Genomic DNA, 24,483 nt, shown 5'->3' with positions numbered 1-24,483 from the left:
TGTAGTTATGGCTGGGTAAAAGTAAAACCTGTGAACTATAATCTACTTTTAAAATTCCAGTTGAGGATTGTGCAGGTCATACTTGCCACCAGGGACCTGGTGACAAGTCAGTGGCTTCCTTGTCTCATATGCTGTGTCCTGTCTGGTGACCAAAAGTTAATACCCTCTGAGTACTCTGGTGTGTCAGCAAGGGAGACTCGTGAATTCATATATAAAACCCAGGTCCTTCTCAGACTGATCTCCTTTGCCATGCTTTGAGGAGACCCCTACTTTCTACTCAATCTGATGTGGCTGGAAGCAGTAGAAGAGGTATTTGGGGTTTCTGTGGGATGCGCTCCTGCGGAGTTCCATGCAGACGCAGACAGAGCTGTCAGAGGGCACGTCTTTCCTGCAGTAGCTGCAGCCTTTCCCAGGCTTTTCCCGGTGCTCATCCCCGCCGTTCTTCGCTCTGTGAATGGCATCACCCGCTGCTTGTGTTGGCCACTCTCCAGCTGCGCCTCACAGGCGCATCCCCCCGCCGCCTGCGTTCCTGGGGATTTGTTACCTTCTGGTAGCCAAACATGCAGGCAACCGGGGCAGGGGGTGAGATTTACTCTCCAGGACTCTGTTTTCCTATTGTTTTTAAGTTCATGGGAGGCTCCCCGTCACTAAACAAACTTTAACAACTGTCGGCAGAAGGGTCAGCCCCCTGCCAGAGCCTTTCACAAAAATCTCGCATTCCTCACTGCCAAATGCGGTTGTGTCACTCCCCTCCCTCCCCTCTGTCCCCCCTGGGGCTTTCGTAGGAGGCATCACCCCTAAGCAGGTTGAACACCTGGCTGAGGCACTGAATTAGCAACCTGCAGAGCCCCTAAGCACAAGCTTAACTTTGGCCAGCAGCGTGCATCTCATGATTTTGGGGCATGATGCTAATAGACTGCTGGTCTGGGGTAGAGGCAGGCATCCTTAGAGCTCAGGGGGTTGGTGTTGATGAATGTATGCGGGGATGGAGTTTCTGTAGCAAGGATGGGACTTGGGTTTGTGTAACTCACAGCAGAAAGGAGCTTTTCTTTCCTTTCCACCAAAAACCAACAAAAACAACAACAACAAAAAACACCAAACAAACAAACAAAAAAACCCAACCCAACAAAAAACACCCCAACCCCCAACAGAACTAAGTATAAATTAAGCACTTTCAGGAAGAAATAATGTAAATTATGAGGCTGTCTTGCTGGAAAATCCCAGAACTTTGTAGTCCACTGCATTGAGAAGTTCTCTACACTCTCATAGAAGTCATAGCTTGTCCAAAATCTTTGCTTCTGGGTTCAGTGTTTGGGGTTTTTCCCCAAGAAATTTGTCATTTTGGTGTCTCTTGTTGTTCACACATTTAACAAAAGAATGGCCAGGGCTACTCTTTGTGGGGCCATCTCTCTTTGAGTAACCAGCAGACATACAAATAAGAAAGCAACAACCAAAACCAATCACGGATTGGGATCTGGACCTTCACTGGGGGTTGCAGGAATACTCTCAAGAACTGAGGGTGAAATTTATTTTGTTGTGTATTCCTCAAAACCTAGTGGACACTCAGAATCCTGCTCTGTAAATTAATAGTGAAGTCAATCTTGTAATTGTGAGGCAAACAAATTATAATTTTTCTGAAGTTAGAGCTGTAAAAAAAACCGGAACAGAGGGTTTAAGACCAGCATTTCCAAACTCGTATGGGTTCTCTGTAGTCAGGAATAGCTGAGCAGACATTGCCTGCATTTTGCTGTACCTTTGCATGGTAGCTCGAGGTCCTGAGCTCTTTGCAGCATCAGGCCCTCAGTTAGCAGGAGCTGCTGACTGCATGGACAAAGTATGGTGTACATGACTTCACCAGGCACAGACAATCACTCAGCCCCAGAACAGTAGGGCTAAAAGAAATCTCAGGCGACCTAGTCCATTTTTCCTCAGAGGAAGTATTAGATATACTTAGATCATCACTGACATCTGTCCAAATTTTTAAATCCTCCAGTACTGAGCCTTCCACTTACTTACCAAGTCTGGAGTTTGTGGGGTTTTTTCCTTTATACTCAAAAAGGAGTTTGCTAATACTGTACATTAATCTCTTAAATCTCCTCTACCTCAGCTGAAGGCAGCTTTTTCTTGTGTGTTCTCAGCCGACAGAGAGATCAATCGATTACCATTTTCTGTAGAAAACATTTTACTCTTATCATGTCCTTTCCTGCTTGTCTCTTTTCTAGACTAAACAAATGTATTTCCTTCAACTTTTCCATGTTGCTCATGCTTTCTGAATCTGTTATCGCTCCTGTTGCTCTTCTCTGGATTCTTTCTCATCTGTCTGCATCTTTTCTTAGAGGGTGTTGTCCCTCACTGGATAAAGCAGTCCAGCTGATGTCTCACTGCTTCTGAGCAGCCTGTAATAGATACCTTCTATGTCTTGTATGCAATACAACCATTAATCTTTCCCAGAAATGCATTTGCTTCATTTTTTTGAAAAAAAAAAAAAAAAAAAAAAAAAAAAAATCAGAATGCCATTATTGACTCCTATTCCACATGCAACTCCCTGCCACCCCCAGATCTCCTCTGCAGTGCTGCTGGTTAATAGGTTTGTCATTGTGGTGCATTTGCCTTCTTGCTCCAAAGTGTAGCACAAAACACTTAAAACTTTTACTGCATGTCATCTTACTAATGACATGTCAAGCACCATTCCTCCTCCTTGCTAAGTTCGTTCTGAATTCTGACCTATTTCTCCAAGTCTGAAAAGGTAGAGTCTGAAGACTGTACCTTACTGGAAGTCATCTAAAGATCCTTTAGTAACTTGCAATATAAAACAATTGTGCTTTGTATTGCATCATCCAAGTTCCTAAAGGAAGTATCAGCTATTAATTGGCTGAAGATGCATAAAACACCTTCCATTTCAATATCAGTAGTGACAGTCAGTGGGTAACTTTGTCACATCAAACCCCCATCCATTCATCCCCTATGGCTGTATTTTATCTTTTCTGTCATAGAATCATAGAATGTTTCTGATTCAAAAGGACCTTAAAAACCTTTAAAAATCTCATTCCAACAGCCCCTGCCATGGGCAGGGACACAATGCACTAGACCAGGTTGCTCCAAGCCCCATCCAACCTGGTTTTGGACACTTCCAGGGTTGGGGCAGCTTCTCTGAGCAACCTTTTCTAGTATCTCACCACCCCCACAGTAAAGAATTTCTTCTTAATATCTAATCCAAACCTACCCCTTTTCTTTCTCTCAAAGACCTTAAAGCAGAAGTTAATCCATCTCAGCCTCCACCTGAGCCAGAAATGCCCCTGCTGGCATTGGCAGGGAAAGGTGGAGCATAACAAGGGTTAAAAACTACAAGTCACCTGCAGGATTGTTGGCAACATCTTTGTTTCTTCTCTTAAGCCCAGCTGCAGTGTTTATGTGCTGCTTAAGGCTGTCCTTCCTCAGAACTTGCACATCATGTAGGTGCTTGTGCAAGAGCTCTGAGTACACAAAAAGTTGAGTGCCTTGTGTAGTGTGAAAGTTGCCCCATAAAATCCACTCATTGCCAGCAGGACCAGACATTTTATGCATTTGCAAGTAAATACACGAGGAAAGAATAGTGTTAAGCATAATTTTTATTGGGAAACCACCAATTCCTTATACCTTTCAGGAGGAAGAAAGCGAGGCATCCATCAAACTGTCATTACAAATTTGATGCCACAAACCTAAGTTCATGGAGCCGCCAGGAATCTGTAAACCTTTTAAAGGATACGCCTGTTTTTGACATTCAAAGTAAAAAATCTTTATAGATTTTTGTGGAAAACACTGATGGGCCAGCAGCTAAATGACATTTTTCAACAGTCAGACAGACTCCACACAAACTGAATAGATGTCCAGTTTTAGAAGGACAGGTAATTACTTTCTGTTCTATGCCCAGGAACAGAAAATACTTGGCCTGTTTTACTTACTGAGTAGGAAAAGATGTTTGAGGGTGGTTGGTTAGGTTTTTTTTCTTTTTTTTTTTTCTCAAGGCTGCTACATCCTGGCTTCTGCCTCCATATAGCCAGAGTGTGGGTGCCCTTTATATAACAATAACTTGACACTACTCAAAATACTTGGCACTGCAAGCAGGGGAGTGGAATGCAGTAAGAACACTTTAGGAGGTCTGAGGGTGAGTAAACTCCCGTAGTTTTGGAAGGAGAGGACAATTTTCAGTGTACGTCTCTCCCTTGCTTGGCATGTGCCGGCAATAAGAACACAAGGATTAACATAGCAGACTCCGTTTATTACACTTGGGTGGATAAAGCAATTATCTGTCTATCACGGCTGTAGTAAATTATGCAACAGCATTAACATGGGTGGATACGTGGATAAATGCTACTCTGCCACAGAGGGTGCTGATACACAAGATAATCCTTCAAGCTGAACTTGTAAAGACTGTTTTCTTTCAGAGTTTAGATCATGTTACCCACCAGTGTAGGTTGAAATTGCATCCTTTTTTTATTTTTTAACCACGTTTTCAGGTTTCTTTAGCCATCTGAGTTGTATTAGCAAGGTTATTTTAGAAATGTCCGGCTTTATTCGAGTTTAAACAGTCTGCTTAAAACCTGCTGCATGGATATAAACACGGTAGTTTTCTAACACAGCAAAACAATCTGTTGAAAGATAGCAAACACACACACACATCCATCCATTATTGCTTAACTGTCATGTCTTCCATGCCTGAATTCCCGCTGTAACCGCAGCGTTCAGCGTGCAGTGCGCTCCGGGTTTTGGGGGTGTAAAACAAAACCAGAAATGAAAATGCACCTATTGATGTCTAGAGAGCAATGCAGCATCCGAGAGCTCTATGCTAGATTTAAACTAAGCGCCTTAAGTCTGGTTTAATGGCTGTGTTTACATCATTCCCCCCCCCCCCCCCGCCTTCTCATTCTTTTACAGTAATCAGGTTTCACAAGCGTTAAGAAAACCATCCCCTCCTGCCAGCTGGAGGGAAGCCAGTTCAAGGAGATTTTTTTTCTTTCCCCCCCTTTACCCCCTTCTTCACTATGATCTTTACTGCCTGGTGCTGCAGCAAACAAGCAGCAGAAATTGGTGGGATATTTGCAGGATAGATACCTTTTTGGCGGGGTGCGGGGGAAAACCTTACTCTTCAAAGATTTTGCTGTGTTCATGAGGATGATAAATCAGAATGAGGAGCTCTTGAGCTTTCTGGGACCGCCCTTGCTCTCCCTCATCCCTGCTTCTGATGAAAAAAGGGGGAGGAGGAGGGGGGAGAGTGTAACAGATACCAGCATGCAAAGAGAGCTAAGGCTGGGACTGAGACTTGCGTGACAGTCTCTGTTTATATGGGCTGTCTTTAATGTCTGCAAGTGGCCGCGCCAGTAATGTTTAGCTGGTTTCCTGGCACACGTGAACACAGATTCCTATATGTTCATCAAGGATGGATGAAGGTGAAGGCAGAGCATCATGGCGCAAGGGGGTCCCACCTGCTCCTTCCCTGGCCTGGCCTGTTTAGGCTGATGGTCCTACGGCATGTTGCTCAAATTTGCAGAACAAGCTTCAAAATCCTAATCAGAGTTGAAAAGTTTTTCAAAAAGAGAAGATAAAAGAATAACCCCATCCCCACAGCAAGGGGAGACCTGGCTCTTCACCTGGAGTACAGTCAGAGCAGAGGGTTGCACGAGTCCTGCAGCTCTGGGATGAGTTGGAGGGTAGGAGGGAACTGGTGCAGAAACAAGCCCACTGGAGCCCTTTCCTGCTTACCCTGTTCTTTTGCTCAAGCATCATTTTGGTTTCATTTGTTAGATCTTCCAATTTTGCTGCTTTAACGCACCTTTCCTTTTGCAGTGCCTGGCCAGCTCAGCCTCTGCCACCTGCCCCCATCACCCTCTCAGCTGCTGGATGAGCAGCCTGGAGCCCTGCTCCAAGGAGGCATTTTTCACCTCTTACAGAGAAATTCTGTGAGCAGTAGGCTCCTTTGCAGCTGTTGCAGTTTACTGAAAACCCCCAGCCTCTGGGTCTACCTTTCAGCTGAGTCTGTGCTCTTCACAGCCCCCAGCTGAATTTTAGAAAGCACTTTGTAACCTCAAAAACTTTAGAGTCATTCCCACAGGTACAAAGGGACACAGGTTACACCCCCATGGGTCATTTCTTCTCGCCCTTCCTGCCCCTTCCTCCCTCCAACCTACTCTTTTTGTCCTGTACTGGGCAGGCTGCCCATGGGATGAGCCAGGAGGACATTTCCTTTGCTCCCAATAAATCAGTGGGGAGATGACCATCAACACCAGAGGTGCTCCACAGGCTTGGCCTCAGTGCTGAGGTTCCAAACTCCCTCTGCCTCTGCTCACCCAGAGTAGGAGCCACAGCTCTGGGAAGATGGTAATATCACTGATTCCCCAGGATCTGGCCCTTTTGGACCCATACCAGTAGTCTGCAGAGCAGGGGTCAGGGAGAGAGGCTCATTAGGATTTTGGCAAATGGATACACATTAGATCTGTTTCACAGGAATTGAGCCCCTCCACAGTGTGCATTCATCTGTCTTTATTTATTTCCTTTTCTCTGCAGTAGTTTCGGTACAGGCCTTAGCTGCTTTGGGTAAAAATATGCCTTTTTTAAGAACAAAAAGAGACAGGGGCTTGTTTTCTGCCTGTGCCTGAGTGACTCCTGTTGGCACGAACAGGACTCTATGTACAGTCAGGAGAATAAGCTCCCAGTCTAATGCAAACCGGTGCCCTCAGCTATTTAAAAAACAAACTTTTTTTTTTCTTCATTGAGTGAATTAACTACAGTTACTGCACCTATGTAGCTCCTTGTTTTATGAACTATAAGAACCTTTCCTATGCACAGCCTATAGCCTAATTATGTAATTATGTCTCTTGGGTGGATTATATTTTTCTTCTCATAATTGTGTCTTTACCTAAGAGACTGGAAGGGTTCCAAGCTTTCTCCTTTCCTGAGCAAAAATTGTTTGGCTCTTGTGTTTTGGGGTTTTTTTCCATGAACTTTGGATTGGGTGCATTTAGTAGGATTGGGTGAGGAGAAACAAGCCCTGGATGACAATTTGTCATAAGACAAGGGACACAAGAGGGACCCTCACAACTTTCTTCAGAGGTTTTTTCCTTGCAAACAGCTAATGTGAATCTTCTGGGCTTCTGGTTTATGGCTCCTTTATTTTTACCTCCAGTGCATAGATTGACAGTGCTTTAGAGTGACATCTTGCTGCAGTAAAGTATTGTCTTAAATTTGTAACAGAACAGTGAATATTTTTGCTTCATGCTGAATGCTCAGCATTATTCAGTCCCTGCACAACAGCTGCTAGGAAGCCTTAGGCTCAGGTCTCAACTCCTTTACTGTGGCATAAAAGTGGGTCCCTTGACTTCATCTTTATCAGCCTGTAGCTGAATTCAGTACCTTCCAGTTACCCCTGATCCACAGGACCAAACAGGATGAAATGCAGGCAGGCCTGAAAAGAGAATGTAAGAGAGAATTTGTGATGAAATTAAGAGGACAGGTAGCTTGTCATTTTTGTGGTGTGAAATTGTCTTCTACAATGTGTATTCAGAATAGTACACGCTACAATGTACACTGGAATGCTGCTGGTGTTCCAGTGTTAAAAGAGAAAAAAAATCAGAGGGCTTGTCTCAAAGGAATATAGGGTTAGTAGGAAAAAATGTGCCCACTCTTTACCCTTTTTAAAGCACTTCACTTTTGGAGAACAGTGGGAATAATCAAAACTTGAGTTCTTGATCTCTTGTGTTTCTCTTGGAGTCAAGAGACAGAGGTGCACAGACGACAAATTCACAGGTCATGAACTAGGTGATTCTTCTTTCTACCACCCCTTAACCTGTAGAAAAGTCCCTTTTCTAGTCGGTTCACTGAACCCAGAGCAGTGGAAATTCTTGGTTACTAGCCCTTGAGTTCAAAGAATTGTTGTCTGCCTTTTTCACCTGTAGTCATTCCATGGAATGACTCCAAACTTCACTATCTGGTGCTGAGTGCTTTTTTGACGTAGAACTAATAGAAGCCATGGTGGCATTTCACAATGGGTCATCACCCCCCATTCTGCTTGGGATGTCCCAGAAAACGTCTCCAGCAGGTGACAGCCCAGGTTGTTACTGCCATGACCTTTCTGCCATCCCTTGTGTCCTTTATGAAGACACCTGGCTCCCACAATACTTCTCCTTGTTAAGGCAAAACCAGAAAAATATAGAACTGGGTGAGGACTGAAAATAGCTAACCCAGTGGAGAGTGATAAAAGCATCTGCTGAAAATCTGGTAACCAGATCTTCTGGGTACCAGGAAAAAAAAAAAAAAAAAAAACCACACAGAAAAGCTGGTGGGTGGTGTACACGGTACAAAGAAAGGGAGTCCCTGAGTGTCAGCATCTGGCAAGGCCACGTGTAGCATAATCTGATTAGTTTTCAGTTCCACACCCACAAGCTGAAAGATAAAAACACATACCCCTCCTCCCTGAGGAGGTAAAAATCTTCAAGCATCAACACCACATTTGCATTCTGCAAGTCAGCCTCTTCCACAGGCCGATTTACATCTTGCCTTCTCCAGCAGAGCAGTGGAAGTTCAGTGATGAGAGACGAGCTCACGTCCCTTTCCAGTTACCACATCCAGCAGACTCGAGATTGCTTTGCTTTGATCTGGGAGACAATCCTTTGCTTAGTTTAAACTGAAATGATTAAGCTGGAAGTGAAGACTCCTCACATCTTCTGCCATGCCTGGGATGTGATAATTGAATGTCAGCTTCCATGGGCCACACGAACGTGTTCTGAGGCCGTGCTGGGCTGGCGAGCAGAAGCAGCAGCACAGGCGCTTACTGCCTGGCTGCGGTTTTCACTGACCTTATAGCACTCTCAGTACTGATTTCTGGTTCGATTCATGTAAAATGGCCAAAATTGGCACTGCAGAGGATTAATGACAATGTTTCTGTCTCCAGAAACTTATACTCAAGTTGGTGTTTGGCTTGAAACAGCTGAGTAGTGGTAAAAGATCAGAATATTTCTTGTTATTTTGGAGCAAACACTGGATTTCTGGTATCCAGCATGTTTTGTACTGTGCCAGTAGACAAATCAGAACAGCTTGTTTAGCTCTTGACTATGAACTCTCAGTTTTTCTCATCTCTTTCCCATCTCCTCACCTGTGACCTGATCTTTTCCAATGTCTATTGGGTCCTATCCTTAGTCAGAGGCTCATGGGTCAGCTTTCATTTATTTTTGACAGCATTTCACATCCAATGCTTATGACCACAGGCATTTTTTTCCCCTCCAAGCCCAATCTATTCTACAATTTCATCTTTGCAACAGAGCAACAGTCACTAAATGCAGTGTTGCGGGCATTGGGATAACGCTGTTTTATTCTACTCTTCACATAGCTTTTATATTGCTTTTTAATGTACTCACTGCTGCAGCAGATCATGGATTCTCACTCAGCTATCCACACTTGCTACCTTAATCTTTTTTCCTGAAATAAAATTACGCCTCAGTACTGAGACTGAGGAATACAGTTTTTCTTAGCACATTCCCCTGGGATCAGGAATTTCTCTGTCAACGGACACATACATCAATGAGAGATGAAAAGCAGCTTGTGGAATGAGTTTTAAACATGTATCATATATTTCATTGCTGCTGCTTATGTGCTACTCAGAAGGTCTTTTTAGAGTGTTTTCAGCCCATACCTCGTGGCTCCTCCATACTCCAGGATTTTTTTTTTTCCCCTGCACAGAAATCAAGGCAGGACATTTATTTAAGTTGCCCACATGCCTTTGTGAGCACCTCCTGAATACAAATGTTTTGTTCAGTTTCCTGTTTACTTTGAGCGTGAGCACGTCTCAGCCTTTATCAAAGCGGAGTAACACATAACGTGCAAAGCTGCAATGTCATCTTGTCTCCCTGGGATATTTCACTCTGGGACTGTGGCTCCTTCTGTGGATCCCTTTGTCACAACATGACTCCGTGTTACAACCCTAAATTTTAAATGTCCAGAAGGGGAAGGCAAGTCTTCCTTTGGCCCCTTGCTGGTTTCTGGGGACTTGCAGTTCCATTGATGCCTGGGGTCTTCCAGATGTGCATATAACTCTCTCTTCCCTACTTTTTTTTTCTTTTTCTTATTTTCTTTTTTTTCCTTTCTTTTTTTCTTTTTTCTTTTTTTTTTTCTTTTTTTTTTTTTCTTTTTTTTTTGCCAGGGGAGGAGAGGGGGGAGGAGGGGGGTGGGTAGGGGGGAAGTGGCAACACCGAAACCCACAGATCTATAGATCATTTCAATTCAACCAGATGTGGAAGTCTTTTTTCTTCTTCCTTTATGCCCCTTCTTTTTTTCCCTTCTATTTTTCCCTTTTTTCCCTCCTGCCTATCCTAAAGTGCTCTGCTGTCCAGAGCTCTGCTATAATACACATATTTAAGTATAAACTCTCTTCTAACAAAGCTATGTATGATCAAACACAATATGTTTAAAACAAGGTTGAGGGTTATCTGGCACAGGTTAGTGCAGGAGTGGTGGTGACTAGTGTAATAAGTTATTTATTGAATTACCTGAGGACAGTTGAAATAGATTATGCACCAGTTTGTTAGTGGTTCCGTAGTAATAAGGTCACTACATGAACATAGCACAGGGTTTTTCTACAGAAATTCTAAATGAAATTCACTTTGGGAGTGAATTCATTCCCAGCTAAAATCAACTCTGGTGTTTGAGACCGAAGATGAGCTGATTGCATTTGCCTTATTTTGAGACCTTTTGAATTTCACAGACTCCCAGAAGGGTTTAGGTCGAAAGGAGACTTAAAGATCATCTGGTTCCAACCCCCTGCCATGGGCAGGGACACCTTCCACTATCCCAGGTTGCTCAGTTTGCCAAAAGCATGATCAGGAATGAGCAGCAGAGAAAAAGGGAGAGGAAGGAGATTTCTTTAAAATCAGAGTGGAAAATATGACTGGCAAAGGGAAAAGCAAACACATAAAAAATGTGGAGGAAAAGAAGAGGGTGAAATCCCAAGAGAATACTGACTTCATGTGTATGTGAAGGTAATTTCAGCAGATTTAGCGGCACTCACCTTGTACAAATCTTAGTTTAAATCGATTGAGAGTATAATGCTGAAGACTAGAGCTTGGATGTGACCCTGTTAATTAAGCTTCTATTATGGAGTATGAAACCCACCAAAAATCATTTCCTATTTAAAGTGGTTGGTACTTTCTGAAGACAGGAGTAGGCACCCATGGCACGTCTAACATGCACGTTCTCCCTGAGGAGAAGGCTCCCGCCTACCCCATCCTTTTAGACTGAGTCATTATGGGGGAGAAAACCCAGACTTCAAAGTACCAAATTATGGGTCAGCTAATTAATTTTTTAAAATTGCTAGAGAAGTTTCTCCAAAGTTAAATCCCATCAAGTTTCCCCTCATCTCCCAACCTGAATCCTTCTCTGTCTAGAGCTGTGATTTCTCTGAATCCAGTTTGGATTTATTTAGTTTGGGTATTGCCCTGCCTATGTGTCATGTTGGCACTGTGGTACCGGTTAGACGGTGTGAACCCATGTACTCAGTACTGTGGTGGGAATTACTATTAAAAAGCATTTATTTTAGCAGTGATAGCCTAATAGTTCAATCTCAAGATTCACTGGCCTCATTTCTGCTTCTGAAATAAATTAAACAGAGTTGGAATTGGTTCTATAGCCCAAAAACTGATGGGACAATCTTCCCATGTCTACAGAGCTGACTTCTTGTAGTTTCCAGACAGATGGCTGTATTCATACTGCTGAGGGACAACAAGGATTATCTCAAGCCACTGGTGATTATTTGGAAGGGTTCAAGCCCAGACTCTACCAGGGACCCTTCCTATTGTTAAAAGCAATAAAATATCCCCCCCAGGTATTGCTTTTGCCACTGCCCCAGCACTGCTTATAGGGAGGGAGGCAGATGTGGTTCTGGATTGAAATCAAGGGGTCTGGGGCCCCCTTTCAGCTCTGCCAGAGGCTTTTTGTGTGACCTTGATCTGTAACATAGGGTAAGCTTCATTCCATTTAACGTTGACTAATGACAAGGGTGTCTAATTAAACCAGTCATATGTGCTCCCTCTCTGATCAGAGAAGGAAGAGAAAGCAAATTCAGGAGGTGAATCATGCCGTTTTAAGGCGAGTGTCAGAGACAAATGAGATGAATTGCCCTCTGGAAGTAGCTATTTCTTTCCATTAACCAAAGAGGAAGTCTACATTAGAAGAGTTTAGACTAGATGCCTGATTTATGAATGGCTGAAGTTAAGTAAAATTAGTCCTGTCCTTAATCTCTATGCATGCTTGTTTCTCCGTGTGCTGAATGATAGAAATAACATCTTCTGCACCTCATGTTCTAAGGCACCATTGGACAAGGAGCATCCTTTGGAAAGAAATTAAACCTAGGAGCAAAACTACAACCATTAGAGAAAGCCAAGCCCTTGCTCTTGAAACATCTGAATGACAACATAAGCAGGATCGTTGGGGGCATCCCACTGCTTTTGCCATTTCCCCCCTTCATATTTTGACAGCAAAACACCCCTAAATGAGCGTTCCAAATATATCCAGGGGCAGTTGTCCTGTTTTGGGTGAGTGTAGCTGGAGCACTGAGGAAGGCTGACCATGCAAGGGTGCGTAGGGCCTAGTCCTGGCCAGCAGCCTTGGAGGTTTTCCTTGGGTACTGCTCTTCTCAACTGACAGGGACTAATTACTGTGTGGAAAATCTTCTAGAGGAATGAAAGCTAATGACTAACTACAACAGAGTTAAGGGAAAAGAAAAAAAAAAAGAAAAAAAAAAGGGGCGGGGGGGGGGAGCTTGCATTTTCTTAGCAAAAATCTGCAACATATAAACCATGGAGTTTATTGGAGTAATTGTCCCAGTTGATAAGTTGTACGTACATATGCGGCTTGCTTTTGGAAGGGAAAGTTTGCCTCTTAAACTACCTTGGGTAGTTAAAGTAGCAGAAGAAAAAAAAGAAAAAAAAAAACAAAAACAAAAAAGTCTTTGTGTGGGTGTCCTGATAAGTGCTTATTTTGATCCAAATTGTAATATGTTACACGTGTATGGGCACAGCTGTGCTCGATAAGGCTTTTACCAGCACAACCATGTCCAAAACACAACCCCCTCACAATGTTTCTGTGTTATTGGGGGTAGCTGAGATACCTGTAAATCCATTTAATCTAATAACAGGTCCTTAGAGACCATTTTGGGTTTTTTGGGGGGTGTGTTAAATTACTAAATCTTGTTATTAATGCTTTTATTTTATGATTTGCTGTTTCCAGGGCACAGACAGAAGCTTGATGACTCTAAACCTAGTTTGTTCTCTGAGCGCCTCAGTGATTTAGGGCGCATTCCTCATCCCAGTATGAGAGTAGGGGTCCCGACCCAGAGCCCACGGCCCTCTCTGAACTCTGCACCAAGTCCTTTTAATCCACAAGGACAGAGTCAGATTACAGGTAAGAGACAGAACCATAGGTTTGACTTGCACAGGCATTGGTAGCAATTGCTTATGGATATTTGTGTCTCAGCTGCAGTCAAAGAGGCTGTTACAGAGTGGGGGATGTTCTCCAAGCAAAGCTAGGTGGGAAGTGGATTTTTCTACAGTGCTTGAAGCTGAAAATGTCTTTTTTTTTTTTTTTTTTTTTTTTAAATATCTTTCTGCCATAAATCTAAAATAGTCAATCCAGGTCTTTTGAGTAGGGATCTGATGAAATTCTAATTGCCACATTGCTCTGCCTTCTCCATGTTGCATTGTACCTTTAGTATACGAGAGAACGAACATTTTTATTCAGCCTTGTTATTTTGCACTTGTGTTAAGGGAAGCAGCCAGCACTTAATGGTCTTTTTATCAGAATAATAGTACAGTCTTCTCACATGGTGGTTTCCTTCCACCACCAGTGCTGACCATGGTTATAATAAACAAACTGGGTTATGGAGAAATCTCCAAAGGTTGCTCATGAGGGTTGTATGCAACATTTATGATTGCATGCTGAGAGACAGATTTCATTGTGCTGAGAGAAATCATAAAGCACCCACCATGTGTCACAGATTAGAAGGCCGAAATAAGATGTTTAACTGCAACTATGCCAGAAGTTTGCAGCAAAACTGTGAAACCTACAAAGTAAACCAGTGCTGTTTTTTCTAAAGTCAGAGCTGGTTCAATTGCTCAAAAGTTTCAAAACAACTTCTTTCTAACTTTGGGCATTTCTAGATTCTAAATTTGTGCTGACATGTTTGTATGTATCCAGGATGTAAAGAGGTATTACCCCTGACCAATTGTTAGAATTGTTGAAGAACTTCACCTGGATGCAAGTCTGTCAACAAAGCTCTTGGCTCAATTACCTAGACTGATTTAATACTCACTTCTGCTGCTACAGTTGCATCCACAGCAGAGTCCTTTGCCAGCATTATACACCAATATTCCTCTCCTGGTGAAGCACTCCTAGTATAGACTTAGTCTTTGAGTCAACCTAGGAAGATTTTTAGTTTCATGTTTCAAGTGGTTTTGACATGATACCAGCTGAAACTCAGTGGTTTTAACAGGGTGTTGTGGCTTTCTTCTTCTTTCTTTTCCTTCTTTTTTTTAAGTTCAACCGGTTTATTAATTTGCAGTGAGAAAGAGAAGTAAGTGGGTTAATTTGAACCCAAAGCGCTCAAGGAATTGCAACAAAAACAATTGTTCCCATGAGCTGTGGCAAAGTTCTCCCAGATCTAGAAGTCTAACTTTAACCAGTGTAAAATACTTATAATATGTTATATGTTATTTATATATATATATATATATATAAAATACTTATAATATCTTAAATATGTTGATTGTACCTGTTACATGGTACCTGCTGCCCCCCAGCTTCCCAGAGCAGGTTTTTTTGGCTAGGCTTCGTGTTTTGTTCATTGGACATGTGAAGTCAGGGCTCTTGTGCATATCATTTTCTGGGTAAGAGCTGCCCAACTAAAACACAATATTTTTTTCTAACCAAGTCTTCTGTCTGGAAATGTTTGTAGACATAGTTCCCAAGAAAGCAAGGGGGAAGTCCAGGCTATGAGCAGTTTTTTTCCTTCTTCCTTGTGCCTCCATAGTTTACCTATTGTGCAACCCTATATCTAGGAACGAAAGAGGGTGAAATTCTTCCTGACCCCATCTGGTGATCAGCTTATGCCCTGAAGCACAAGAACTGAGATCCCCTTGTAATTTTCTTCCTAAGTGTAACCTCATATGCTGCTCTCCTTCACATAAATGCCTCCTGTAGCAAATGTTCTGCTGGCTTTGATTAATAGACTACTTCTCTGCCTCGTTATGAGGCAGCAGCAGCAGCATTTACAGATCTGGGAGATGAAAACTTCAGATGGGCTTTCAATAAACCTGACTGGAAGCAAAGCTGTGTGGCGTTCCCCGCCTTCTCTACAAATTTAAGGCAGCAGTTCAAAGCACCAGGTGAGACTTCATCGAGAGAGGGAAGATGTGCTGGTAGGGCAGAGGGAAGTAAGCTGAGCTGAGGGATGCAGGCTGTATTTCCCATCTCTTGTGGTTTATGTGCTTTTATTGTTGCATAAATTCAAAGCTACGGGATACATTATAATTGCAAATTGCTCTCATTTCCCCCAAAACATTGAGGGCCCTGTAGTGAGTAAGTGGTCTGATACAATATTTCTGATGTTGTTTCCCACCCTTGCCTCCTCCTCCGTTTAGAAAAGTCCAACAGCCGTTTACTCTCTGGTGGCCATCCCATTTAATTAGGTGATTGGTGTGAGCATGTTTCATGGGTGCAAGCTCTGGGAATTACACTGGCTCTCCACTAGGCTTTTGGGTTCTCTTTGGGACCTTGATTGTAATCTGTAAAGCTCAACGTGCTCTGATGTTCCACCAAAGTGCTGGGATGCTTTTTTTGAGGACAACCCTTATTCTGGGATCCTTCTTGTGGGATGAATGGGTACTCTTTGCTACACAAACCATGTCAAGGAGAGATAAAGGTGATGCCATGGATGAGGCACCCTTTGATCAGATATTGAGTGGGAAATTGTTGAACATCCCCATGTTTGGTGTGGTGGTAGGGACTGAGGTGCTTCGTCTGTCCTTCAACACCAGTTTCCTTATTGTAGTGGAATACTCAGAATGCCACTGGCTTCTTAACATAAGCACTGCCTTGGGTATATATTAAAAGGGGAATAGACCCTTCTGTTTGAAAAACAGGATTTTTTAATTACCTTTATTGGAATTAACCAAGCATTCCTTTAGAAATACCATAGTTTCATTATCTCTTTACCTAGATATTGTTTAGGGAAAATAAATTTCTATTAACTAGAACAGTAAGTACTGGTTTCCTACACAAAATCCATGTTATTGCTGGTCGGCACATAAACGTTTTGCTTTCTTCCACTCGAGGTCTTGCATAGCTATTGCATGATTAAACAGACATATAATTTAAAGCCTGGCTCACCCACACCTGAGTCTGAAAGAACTCAGCACTTTAGGGTTCACTTTTATATTTCTTTTCTCTGTCTAGGCTGTGTTTATTTTCCTGGAGTATCAGAGTACAGGTCGCACAAATCACAGCACAGTCCTTAACCTACCACAGGATCGAGCTGGGGCAGGACAAGGCACAGAGTTGCCCTTATTCAACATGGCATTTTAACTAGGATTCAGCAAAAGCTACATTGAAGGGTGATTAAAAAACAAATGGTCCATTAAGCTGCTGCCTTTGCTGAGGCAGTGCAGATCCAATTTGAACCCTGCTTGCTGCCCGTAAATCAGGAATCCTGTCCATTCACATTTGGTCGCTGGTATATTTGCTTTTTTATTTTTTTTTCTCTTTCCCTAACGGGCTCATGCAACTTGTTCATGTATCCGATTACATTCCCATTCAGGCACTGAGCTGTTGCATCAGTGTTCCAGTATGAGACAAGGAAAACTTGTTTTTTTTTTAATATGCAGCTGGTGAGGATTGGCTTCTGTAGGCCTGGAAAAGCCACGGGTATATAATGGCAGGAATGTGGTCGGTGTGAGGACCCTATTGGCTGGGCTGCGGGGACAGCAAAGTGGGAGTTAAGTGAGGTTTCATGCTCCATCACCACTGTGGCACTGGCTGATCTATAGGCAACCTGTGACTTTCATCACTGAAATAACAGCCCTCAAAAGCAAGTCCTGTGAAACCTTCATTTTTTCCGTTTTCCTCTTCCCCTGCTCCATGCACTTCAGCACTTTATGCTTCTATTTCTCATCACTGTTTAAGCAGATTTAAAGTCTTCAGAGCCAGCTTAACAGGAACGTAGTGAGGGGATATATCTTCACTGGCAGACAGTGACTGATTTCAGGGACAGTGCAAACTGAATCTGCTGTAATTCATGCAAATTGATTGCATCCTCTGGTTGACTGGCAAGTTACCATTGTGGACCTCCACTTCATAAAGCTTGCATCCCTCCTATTATTCTTTTAACTTTATTTCCCTCTATGCCCCTTTTAAAAGTTAGCTGCCCACTGGCATGATTCATTGAGTTTATCTTTTTTGTTTGTTTGTTTCAAAAATGTGACTCTTGGAAGGGTGGGAGGAGAAATGGATTTAGAGGTTCTTCAGGCCAAAATCTGGTCTCGATTACTTTTCTGTACATTGGGGTGTAACTCCACTGGATTTGACTTTGTTGATTGAACTGGGCAATTCAGATGAAGCCCTGGGCTTTAAAAGAGAAGAGAAGGTTGCATTTTGCTGTTGTTTTGCTGAGGGGTTGGTGTTACAACAATAGTTGGTTACTCATGCAGAAAGTTGTCTTGGTTTAGTTAAGATCAGAAGTGAGGATATTTGCTCTAAGTGTTTACCAGAGATAGCTCCAGACAGCTTGTTTTTTACTATTGGCAGTAGCACTAATCCAACCAGCAGCAGCCGGAGCTAGGGCTGATGGCTGGGTTTAAGTGAGAGTGTGATGCATGTGATGTCTGGGTATTATATACAGTACACCAAGGAGCTGCCAGCCTGTGATCATGCTCTAGTCTGGTAACTCAGCTTGGAAAAAGGGGGAATTGGGTTTTTTCCTATAGAAAATCGGTGAGCTTCACAATGCAAGCCAACGTAGTGGAAAAACTTGTTCTTCAGGGATATTTGCAGGTTTTTTCTCCTCACCATTAACACTTGAGAATATGGAAGGTGTCCCTCTTCATGTCAGAGGGATTGGAACTAGGTGATCTTTAATGTTTCTTCCAACTCAATCTGTTGTATAATCCAATGGTGATTTCTGTTGGAAGAACAGAAGTTGTGATACTGGAAAGCCAATGTCGCTGATGGGAGAATAGGTTACTAGATGAGCTTTTCATTCTTTCCTTTATAATATTAGTATTATCAGGTGCATCTATTCTTGGACTAAGTTTTAAAGACTCTTATTGTCCATTAAGCATCAATATCCACTGTCCATTTAATGCAGTCAGTCAGACACAACAAAGGTCAAGGACCCTGCATATGTCCCATGACTATAAATGTGACAGCAAAACCTAGACACAAAATAATACGCAATACTAAATACTTCCTGCTTTGTGGGGGTTCACCTGGAAGTGCAAACAGGATGGAGCTGTTTGTGCTTTAGTTTAGGCCTCGCCCCACTGATTTGTTACAGCTGAACTGTGCCCAGGCTGTCTCAGCATACCCACAATATGCCCTGCTGTGAAGGAATATGCTGAGAGCCGCACTTCCCCTCACACCCACGCAGGCATAACAGAAATGTTTACAAAAGGAGGTCTGCTCTTGGTAATCACTCCAAAGTTTTCAAGTGTAAATGCCAGCTCAGAGTGGCCCTCTGACTCCTTCACTGTTGTTGAATGCTCTGTTAGCCCTTCCCCATGGCTGCCATATGGGAATGCAAGTGGCTTTCTCCTGGGCAGTTCATTTTATTTTTATGTTAAGTATTTTTCCTTGTTTTGGAGGGATTCCTTTAGGGAGGAATCCACATGCACTCTGCCTCAGAGCTTTAAGGTTTCTCATCTGTTCTGGGCTTTTTGTGATAGGAAGATGTGCTGTGCCTTCTTTGGGTGATGGTGCAAAGTCCATGGCTTGCAGGGATCCTGTGGACATGTGGGAGCCCACTAGACAGTAGGGAAGCTTGCCTGTGGTGTAGGAGGTCAAGAAAAACCTCTCACAAATCACCTCATAGCTTCTTCCCCAATAGTATGTGTTAAATAGTCATACCACTCCTTCTGGGCCAGAGCAAGGAGGATGTGACCTTCTTTAGGGCTTCATGTTTGCCTCAGAAGCATCTGTGTGTGTCTGCCCTGGAAGTGCTGTTGTGGCAGCTGGCACATCCCTGTGGTGCCCCTCCTTTCCCCAGGAGGTTTGAGAGTGTATGGGACCAGAAGAAGTGGTCTGGTGTGCCTCAGCAGCCAAAGTCACTGCTCCAGCACCATTGCAAGGACCATCTCCATGTGAACCAGAGGGTGCCACAGGAGCTGCGTGTCCACCTTCAGGGACTATCTGGGCTTTGGGCTCTGCCTTGTGGCATTTTTCACTGAGAATTAGGCAATGCTGCTGAGCAGTGACGTTTGCCCTGTGGGCTCATAGGTCACCTTTGACTTGGCAAGGCGCCGGTGTTTCACCACTCTCTTCTCTCACCTCCATGCAAACATTGACTGCCATCAGGCAGAGAGGGTTGGCTTTAGGGCATTTGCTCTGGGATCTGGTGAAACTTGTATTTTCAGTTTCCGGTTTCCTAACGGGTCAAAGATATCTTGAGCCAATCAGCCCCAGGGCAGTATTTTCCACCCTGCCTTGACCATGACCTCAGCCATGCCTTGGTGTGGAGGGATCGCAGTAACCCTCTGGCCTGAGGTTCTTCGACCTTCTCCTCAGTCACTGAGCTCTGATGAATCATCTAATGTTCAACTGGGTTAAAGATTTTCCTCTTCATTATTTCCTATTCCCTGGGAAGACTGATGTATTTGAGGTAGATGTTGAAAGAATATATGATATGTTTTGGAGTCCAGTGATGGTCCATTCAGCCCCATATTCTGCTTCTGACAGTGCAGTATGAGATACTGTTTTGAAATAATATGTGAGCCTTTGAAAGACCACTTTTTGCTATTCGTCATTCTTGTGTCCACACAGACATTCACAGTTGCTGGATTAAGGGTATTAAGTGTAAAACCAAGTCTAGCATGGGTGTTCAAAATGTTGACAGTGCCAGAGATTCTCAAGAAGTTCTTGTGCCATGAGGATCACACTACCAGGAGTGGCATGAGCCTCCAAAAAGGCACCTCTTTTTCTGAGCTTTCCACCATCTTAGACCAAAATTATGTAAAAACATCTACAATGACTTTTTTCCCCCAGCCTTTACCTGCTATGTTATTTCCTCCTAGCATTGGAGCTGACCTAAACACAAAACTTTAGGGGCCCTGTTTTCAATTCAGAAGCAGAAATTGAAAAGGTCCTGAAGTTTGAAGGATCTTGGATTTGGGATTGTGTTCCTAACACACCATTAATTTTAAGATTGTTTTTCCAGCAAGCCTAGGCTTTCTGTTCCCACTTGAAGATCATTTACCATTGACTGTATGGTGAATTATCGTAGTGGAATGAGGCAGAGAAATATGTCAATATCAGATGTAACAATGAGCAGTCAGTCAGATTTGAACCTGTGCCAATCTATACAACCCTGGCCCTGAAATTGTTAAAACAAAGAAGTTCATTACATTTAATGATCAAGTGTCCTTTGGATTTCTGAGAAGTTTCTGTTAACCATTTATATTACTCAGTTCTAATATAAATGACAAACTCCAGGAAAATCCTCTTAAAATTAAATTGGAAGGTTGTTTTTTTTATATATATATCTATATAGTTATTTTGCTTCAAGGAAGTATCTGCTTTCCAGACATTTCTTCAAACAAATTGTGCTCGAAGAGAAATAATAAACAAGAAGTAACTGAAGCTACAAGGTTTTGCTGTGTGGAAGAGCAGGGAAAGGAGTTAAAAAAAGAAAAAAGTTGAATTTCCTGAAAAAGAGCCTTTGCTTATGCCATGTGGCTGTCACATTGCTGTCTGCAAAGCAGGCCTTTAGCACAGTGCTCTGATAGAGCAGGTTCTCCAAACTGAATAGACTTGATGAGCTTCCCTGAAAATACTGGGCAGAATTTGAAGGGATGTGCTATGTTTTCTGTGAGCTGGTTCAGAGATAGTTTTCTGTTTATTGTGCAGTGCTCCAAACAAACTTTGGGGTTGAAAGTGCTTTCTTTTTGTCAATACAAGGAAATAAAAATCATAATTGATGAAGTATTCAGTGGTATCTTTATCACCAGATATTAACTGAGAGCAAATGATTTATAAATCCAAACATCAGTGAGTAAAACTAGGTCTCCTTCTACCAATGCTTCAGCAAAAAATTGAACTGTGTTTATCCTAAAATCATTTCCTCCATAGTGAGCTGTTGCAAATACTTCGAAAGGGATCATGAGCTCCCAACAGTTATCCTGAACCATTTGGTTTTATATTTTGTAATTGAGGGAACTGTAAGTAATTAGGCCAGCATCCAAATGTGACATTTTTTTGACGGATGCTGATAAGATTAATAGCATTTTTCTCCTTGGCTAGTATTTTCAGCACTGAAAACACTATTGTGTGATGTTTGAACTGGATAACAGCTTGACAGGCATGCCAAGTGCTGACTGTAGAGTCTACCCACCGCTGAAGAAAATGGCCTTAGGTTGTGTTAGGGGAGATTTAGATTGGATCTTATGAAAATTTTCTTCACTGAAAGGTTGCTCAGGCTTTGGAACAGGCTGCCCAGGAAAGTTGTGGAGTCACCATCCCTGGAAGTGTTTAGAAAACTTGCAGCTGTGATGCTTAGGGACATGGTTTAGCAGTAGACCTGGTAGTGCTGGACTCAGTGATCTTAGAGGTCTTTTCCAAATGTAATGATTCCATGAAGTCCACTTCCTAAGATCAGACCTGAGGCTTATCTTTGTTGTCTGCTTCTCTTTCTGATTCCTTGAGAACTGGTAACTCTTGGTACAATATGTTGGAAGAGAGACACCAGAAATTTGCATCACAGCTTCTAGATCTTTTAAAACTCTGCTCTCTGGTCTGTTAATTTCCCACAGAAATTGTTCTGGGGAGGGAAAAGCGCAGACCAAGACTTGAAAGGCCTGACTGTTGACGAGCAAGTTGTATTTCATTATATTCTTACTCCTCGTAATACTGATGTGTGTATGTTCAGTACTCCCATTTCTTTCCATTAGGCTGCTGATATCCTAAAATTTTTCCTCCTTTTAAAAAAATTTCTCTCTTTTTTTTTTTTGTTTGTTTGTTTTTCATTTTCCCCCTAGACCCCAGGCAAGCGCAGTCATCCCCGCCATGGTCCTATGACCAGTCTTACCCATCCTACTTGAGCCAGATGACTTCACCGTCCATTCACTCCACAACTCCCTTGTCCTCCACTCGGGGCACGGGACTTCCAGCCATTACCGATGTGCCCAGACGCCTCTCAGGTAAAGACTCTGTTTTGCCTAAAACAATTATGCAGAGAGGAACAGGACTGGCAGCACCTGCCTCCGTGGCCTCAGACAAACCTTGGCAAGGAGAGCAAACCTCAGCAGTGGTACCAGGGCTCCTGCATGGAAGGCAGGATTCAAAATCCCTTTTTTTTTTCAACCTGGAAGAGCTGCTATGTTGCTCTGAACATGTGTCTCTCCAATAACTTTAGGTCTATTTCAGATCAGATTATTTTTAAATTATTAACCTGATTCTTTGAAAAAATTATCTTTTTTTTTTTTAATTTCCCCTCCAAAAGTATGTTTACTTGCTTGTAGTTAGGTACTGGCACAGGTTGCCCAGAAAAGCTGTGGCTGCCCCATCCCTGGAAGTGTTCAAGCCCAGGTTGGATGGGGATTGGAGCAGCCTGGTCTAGTAGAAGGTGTCCCTGCACATGGCAGGGGGGTTGGAACAAGATGATCTTAAGGTCCCTTCCAACCCAAACCATTCCGTGATTTTGTGATTCTGTGTTTTAAAGTAAATGTTTTGCTCTCTATTTTTTGGTATTTTACCTTTGTGGTGTGTGTGTTGTTAGGCATCCTGACAGATAGACGCCTTTATTTTTTCAGTAGTTAAAGCTGAGGTTCATTCTCCTGCACTTCAATCCAGTAATTTAAGAGAGACTGTTTCCTTAGTTAATATGTACTTAAGAGGCCTATCAGAAACAAGCTGAGTCACTTAAAGGTAAAGATTAGACAAATTGTGCTTTGGAATGATGCAGGAGAAAGGAAATACATTTAGGAACATAGACAAGACAGTAGTGAGGAACTGAGACTTTTTTTAACCAAACAAATGCACATTTATATATTGTGCAATTCACCTCTAATGGTCTCAGTGATAAAACCATCTGTGTAAAGTAATCTGATTGCCCCAAAGTAAGAGAGAGCCTGTCATGGCACACAGTCACCTTGTACCTCTTGCCAAAAATGAGGTACCTTAGGGAAGGGAGGCTCAGTCTTAAAACTCCAACCTTGCAAGTGTGGATATATTAGCAGCGTATGCCAAAAAAGCATGTGTAATGTAAAGAGAGCCTTTATGATTCATTAATGAAAACCAAAGAATCAGTCTTATTACATCTATTTTTTGCATGTTTGCAAGATATTATTATAATCTTGGATGCCGCTGCCATACACCTGTTTGATTCCCAGCCAGGTGAATTTCTTACTGTTGTGTTTTCCCTTTCCACCAAGCTCATAGCTCTGGAAATGTTGATCACTCCACTGAGCTGCATCCCTGACAAGCTGAACTGCAGCCAGCAGGCGTGGAGGATTTGATTAGCATAGACTCCTCGATTTCTTTCATCTTGGAGGAGAGAAGTTTTGTTTCTCAAACAAACAGCTGCAAACCCCTCTGCAGCCCTAGTGCACTCTGCCTTCATAGAGATGCCAAAGATCTCCACGTGGGCCGAGGGCTGGAGGGTTTTGGAGCAGGTTCCTGCGGGCTCTCCATGCAACGCCCTGACTTAGGTCAAAAAACTCAATCGGCTTGATGCTGAGGAAATGCTTTATTTGGCCCAAAACAGGTTCCCTTTGAGTCAGAGACTCCTGATGGTCTGTGTTGTCGAATGGGTTATTTTTGCAATCACGCCCGCGGCAATACCTGCAGGAGAGGCTCGGCTGGGACCTGGCAGCTGCATGCCGCATGCTTGCCCTGCAGCCCTTGCTTGTCTGTGTGTATTCAGACGTGAGCGCCTGGCATGTGGGCACAGGCAGAGACTAAAAGACGTGGCTGTGTACGTTGTGTGGCCGTGGACTGAACTTTCCTGCTGTGCTCTATGGCCAGCTGCCTTTGTGCTTCTTGTTCTTCACTTTTCCAGGGCTTGAGTGATGCCTCCACAGTGCCCTGACTTTTTCCCAGCATGGGGATCTTGCTTCCAGTTAGATTCAAGAGTGAAAAAGGGGACTTTGATCTTCCACAAGTGCCAGAGGTTGTGTGCAGTGTTTGCTGACAGAAAGAGAAATTCAGAATAGAAATGCTCTCTCAGAACTGGAGAGAGGCATTCTTGGCTGAAGGATCCACACG

General features: G+C 43.0%; 1 protein-coding gene across 3 annotated transcripts in view; it reads left to right on the top strand.

The window, feature by feature from the left end:
- Positions 1 to 24,483, top strand: part of RUNX2 (RUNX family transcription factor 2) — a 157,599-nt gene that overhangs the window by 42,003 nt on the left and 91,113 nt on the right. For 2 of the 3 annotated variants that reach the window (XM_040058755.2, XM_040058756.2), the window contains exons 4-5: positions 13,249 to 13,422; positions 22,257 to 22,418. In XM_040058755.2, the coding sequence (XP_039914689.1) occupies positions 13,249 to 13,422; positions 22,257 to 22,418 (336 nt within the window). The remainder of the gene's footprint in view (positions 1 to 13,248; positions 13,423 to 22,256; positions 22,419 to 24,483) is intronic. The other variant, XM_040058757.2, reaches the window with a different exon arrangement.

This window comes from Hirundo rustica, chromosome 3 (assembly GCF_015227805.2).
Source record: "Hirundo rustica isolate bHirRus1 chromosome 3, bHirRus1.pri.v3, whole genome shotgun sequence".
In the NCBI taxonomy this organism is placed as follows: domain Eukaryota; kingdom Metazoa; phylum Chordata; class Aves; order Passeriformes; family Hirundinidae; genus Hirundo; species Hirundo rustica.
Note: the sequence above shows the minus strand (reverse complement) of the source record. Positions and strands in the feature narration are given on the sequence as shown.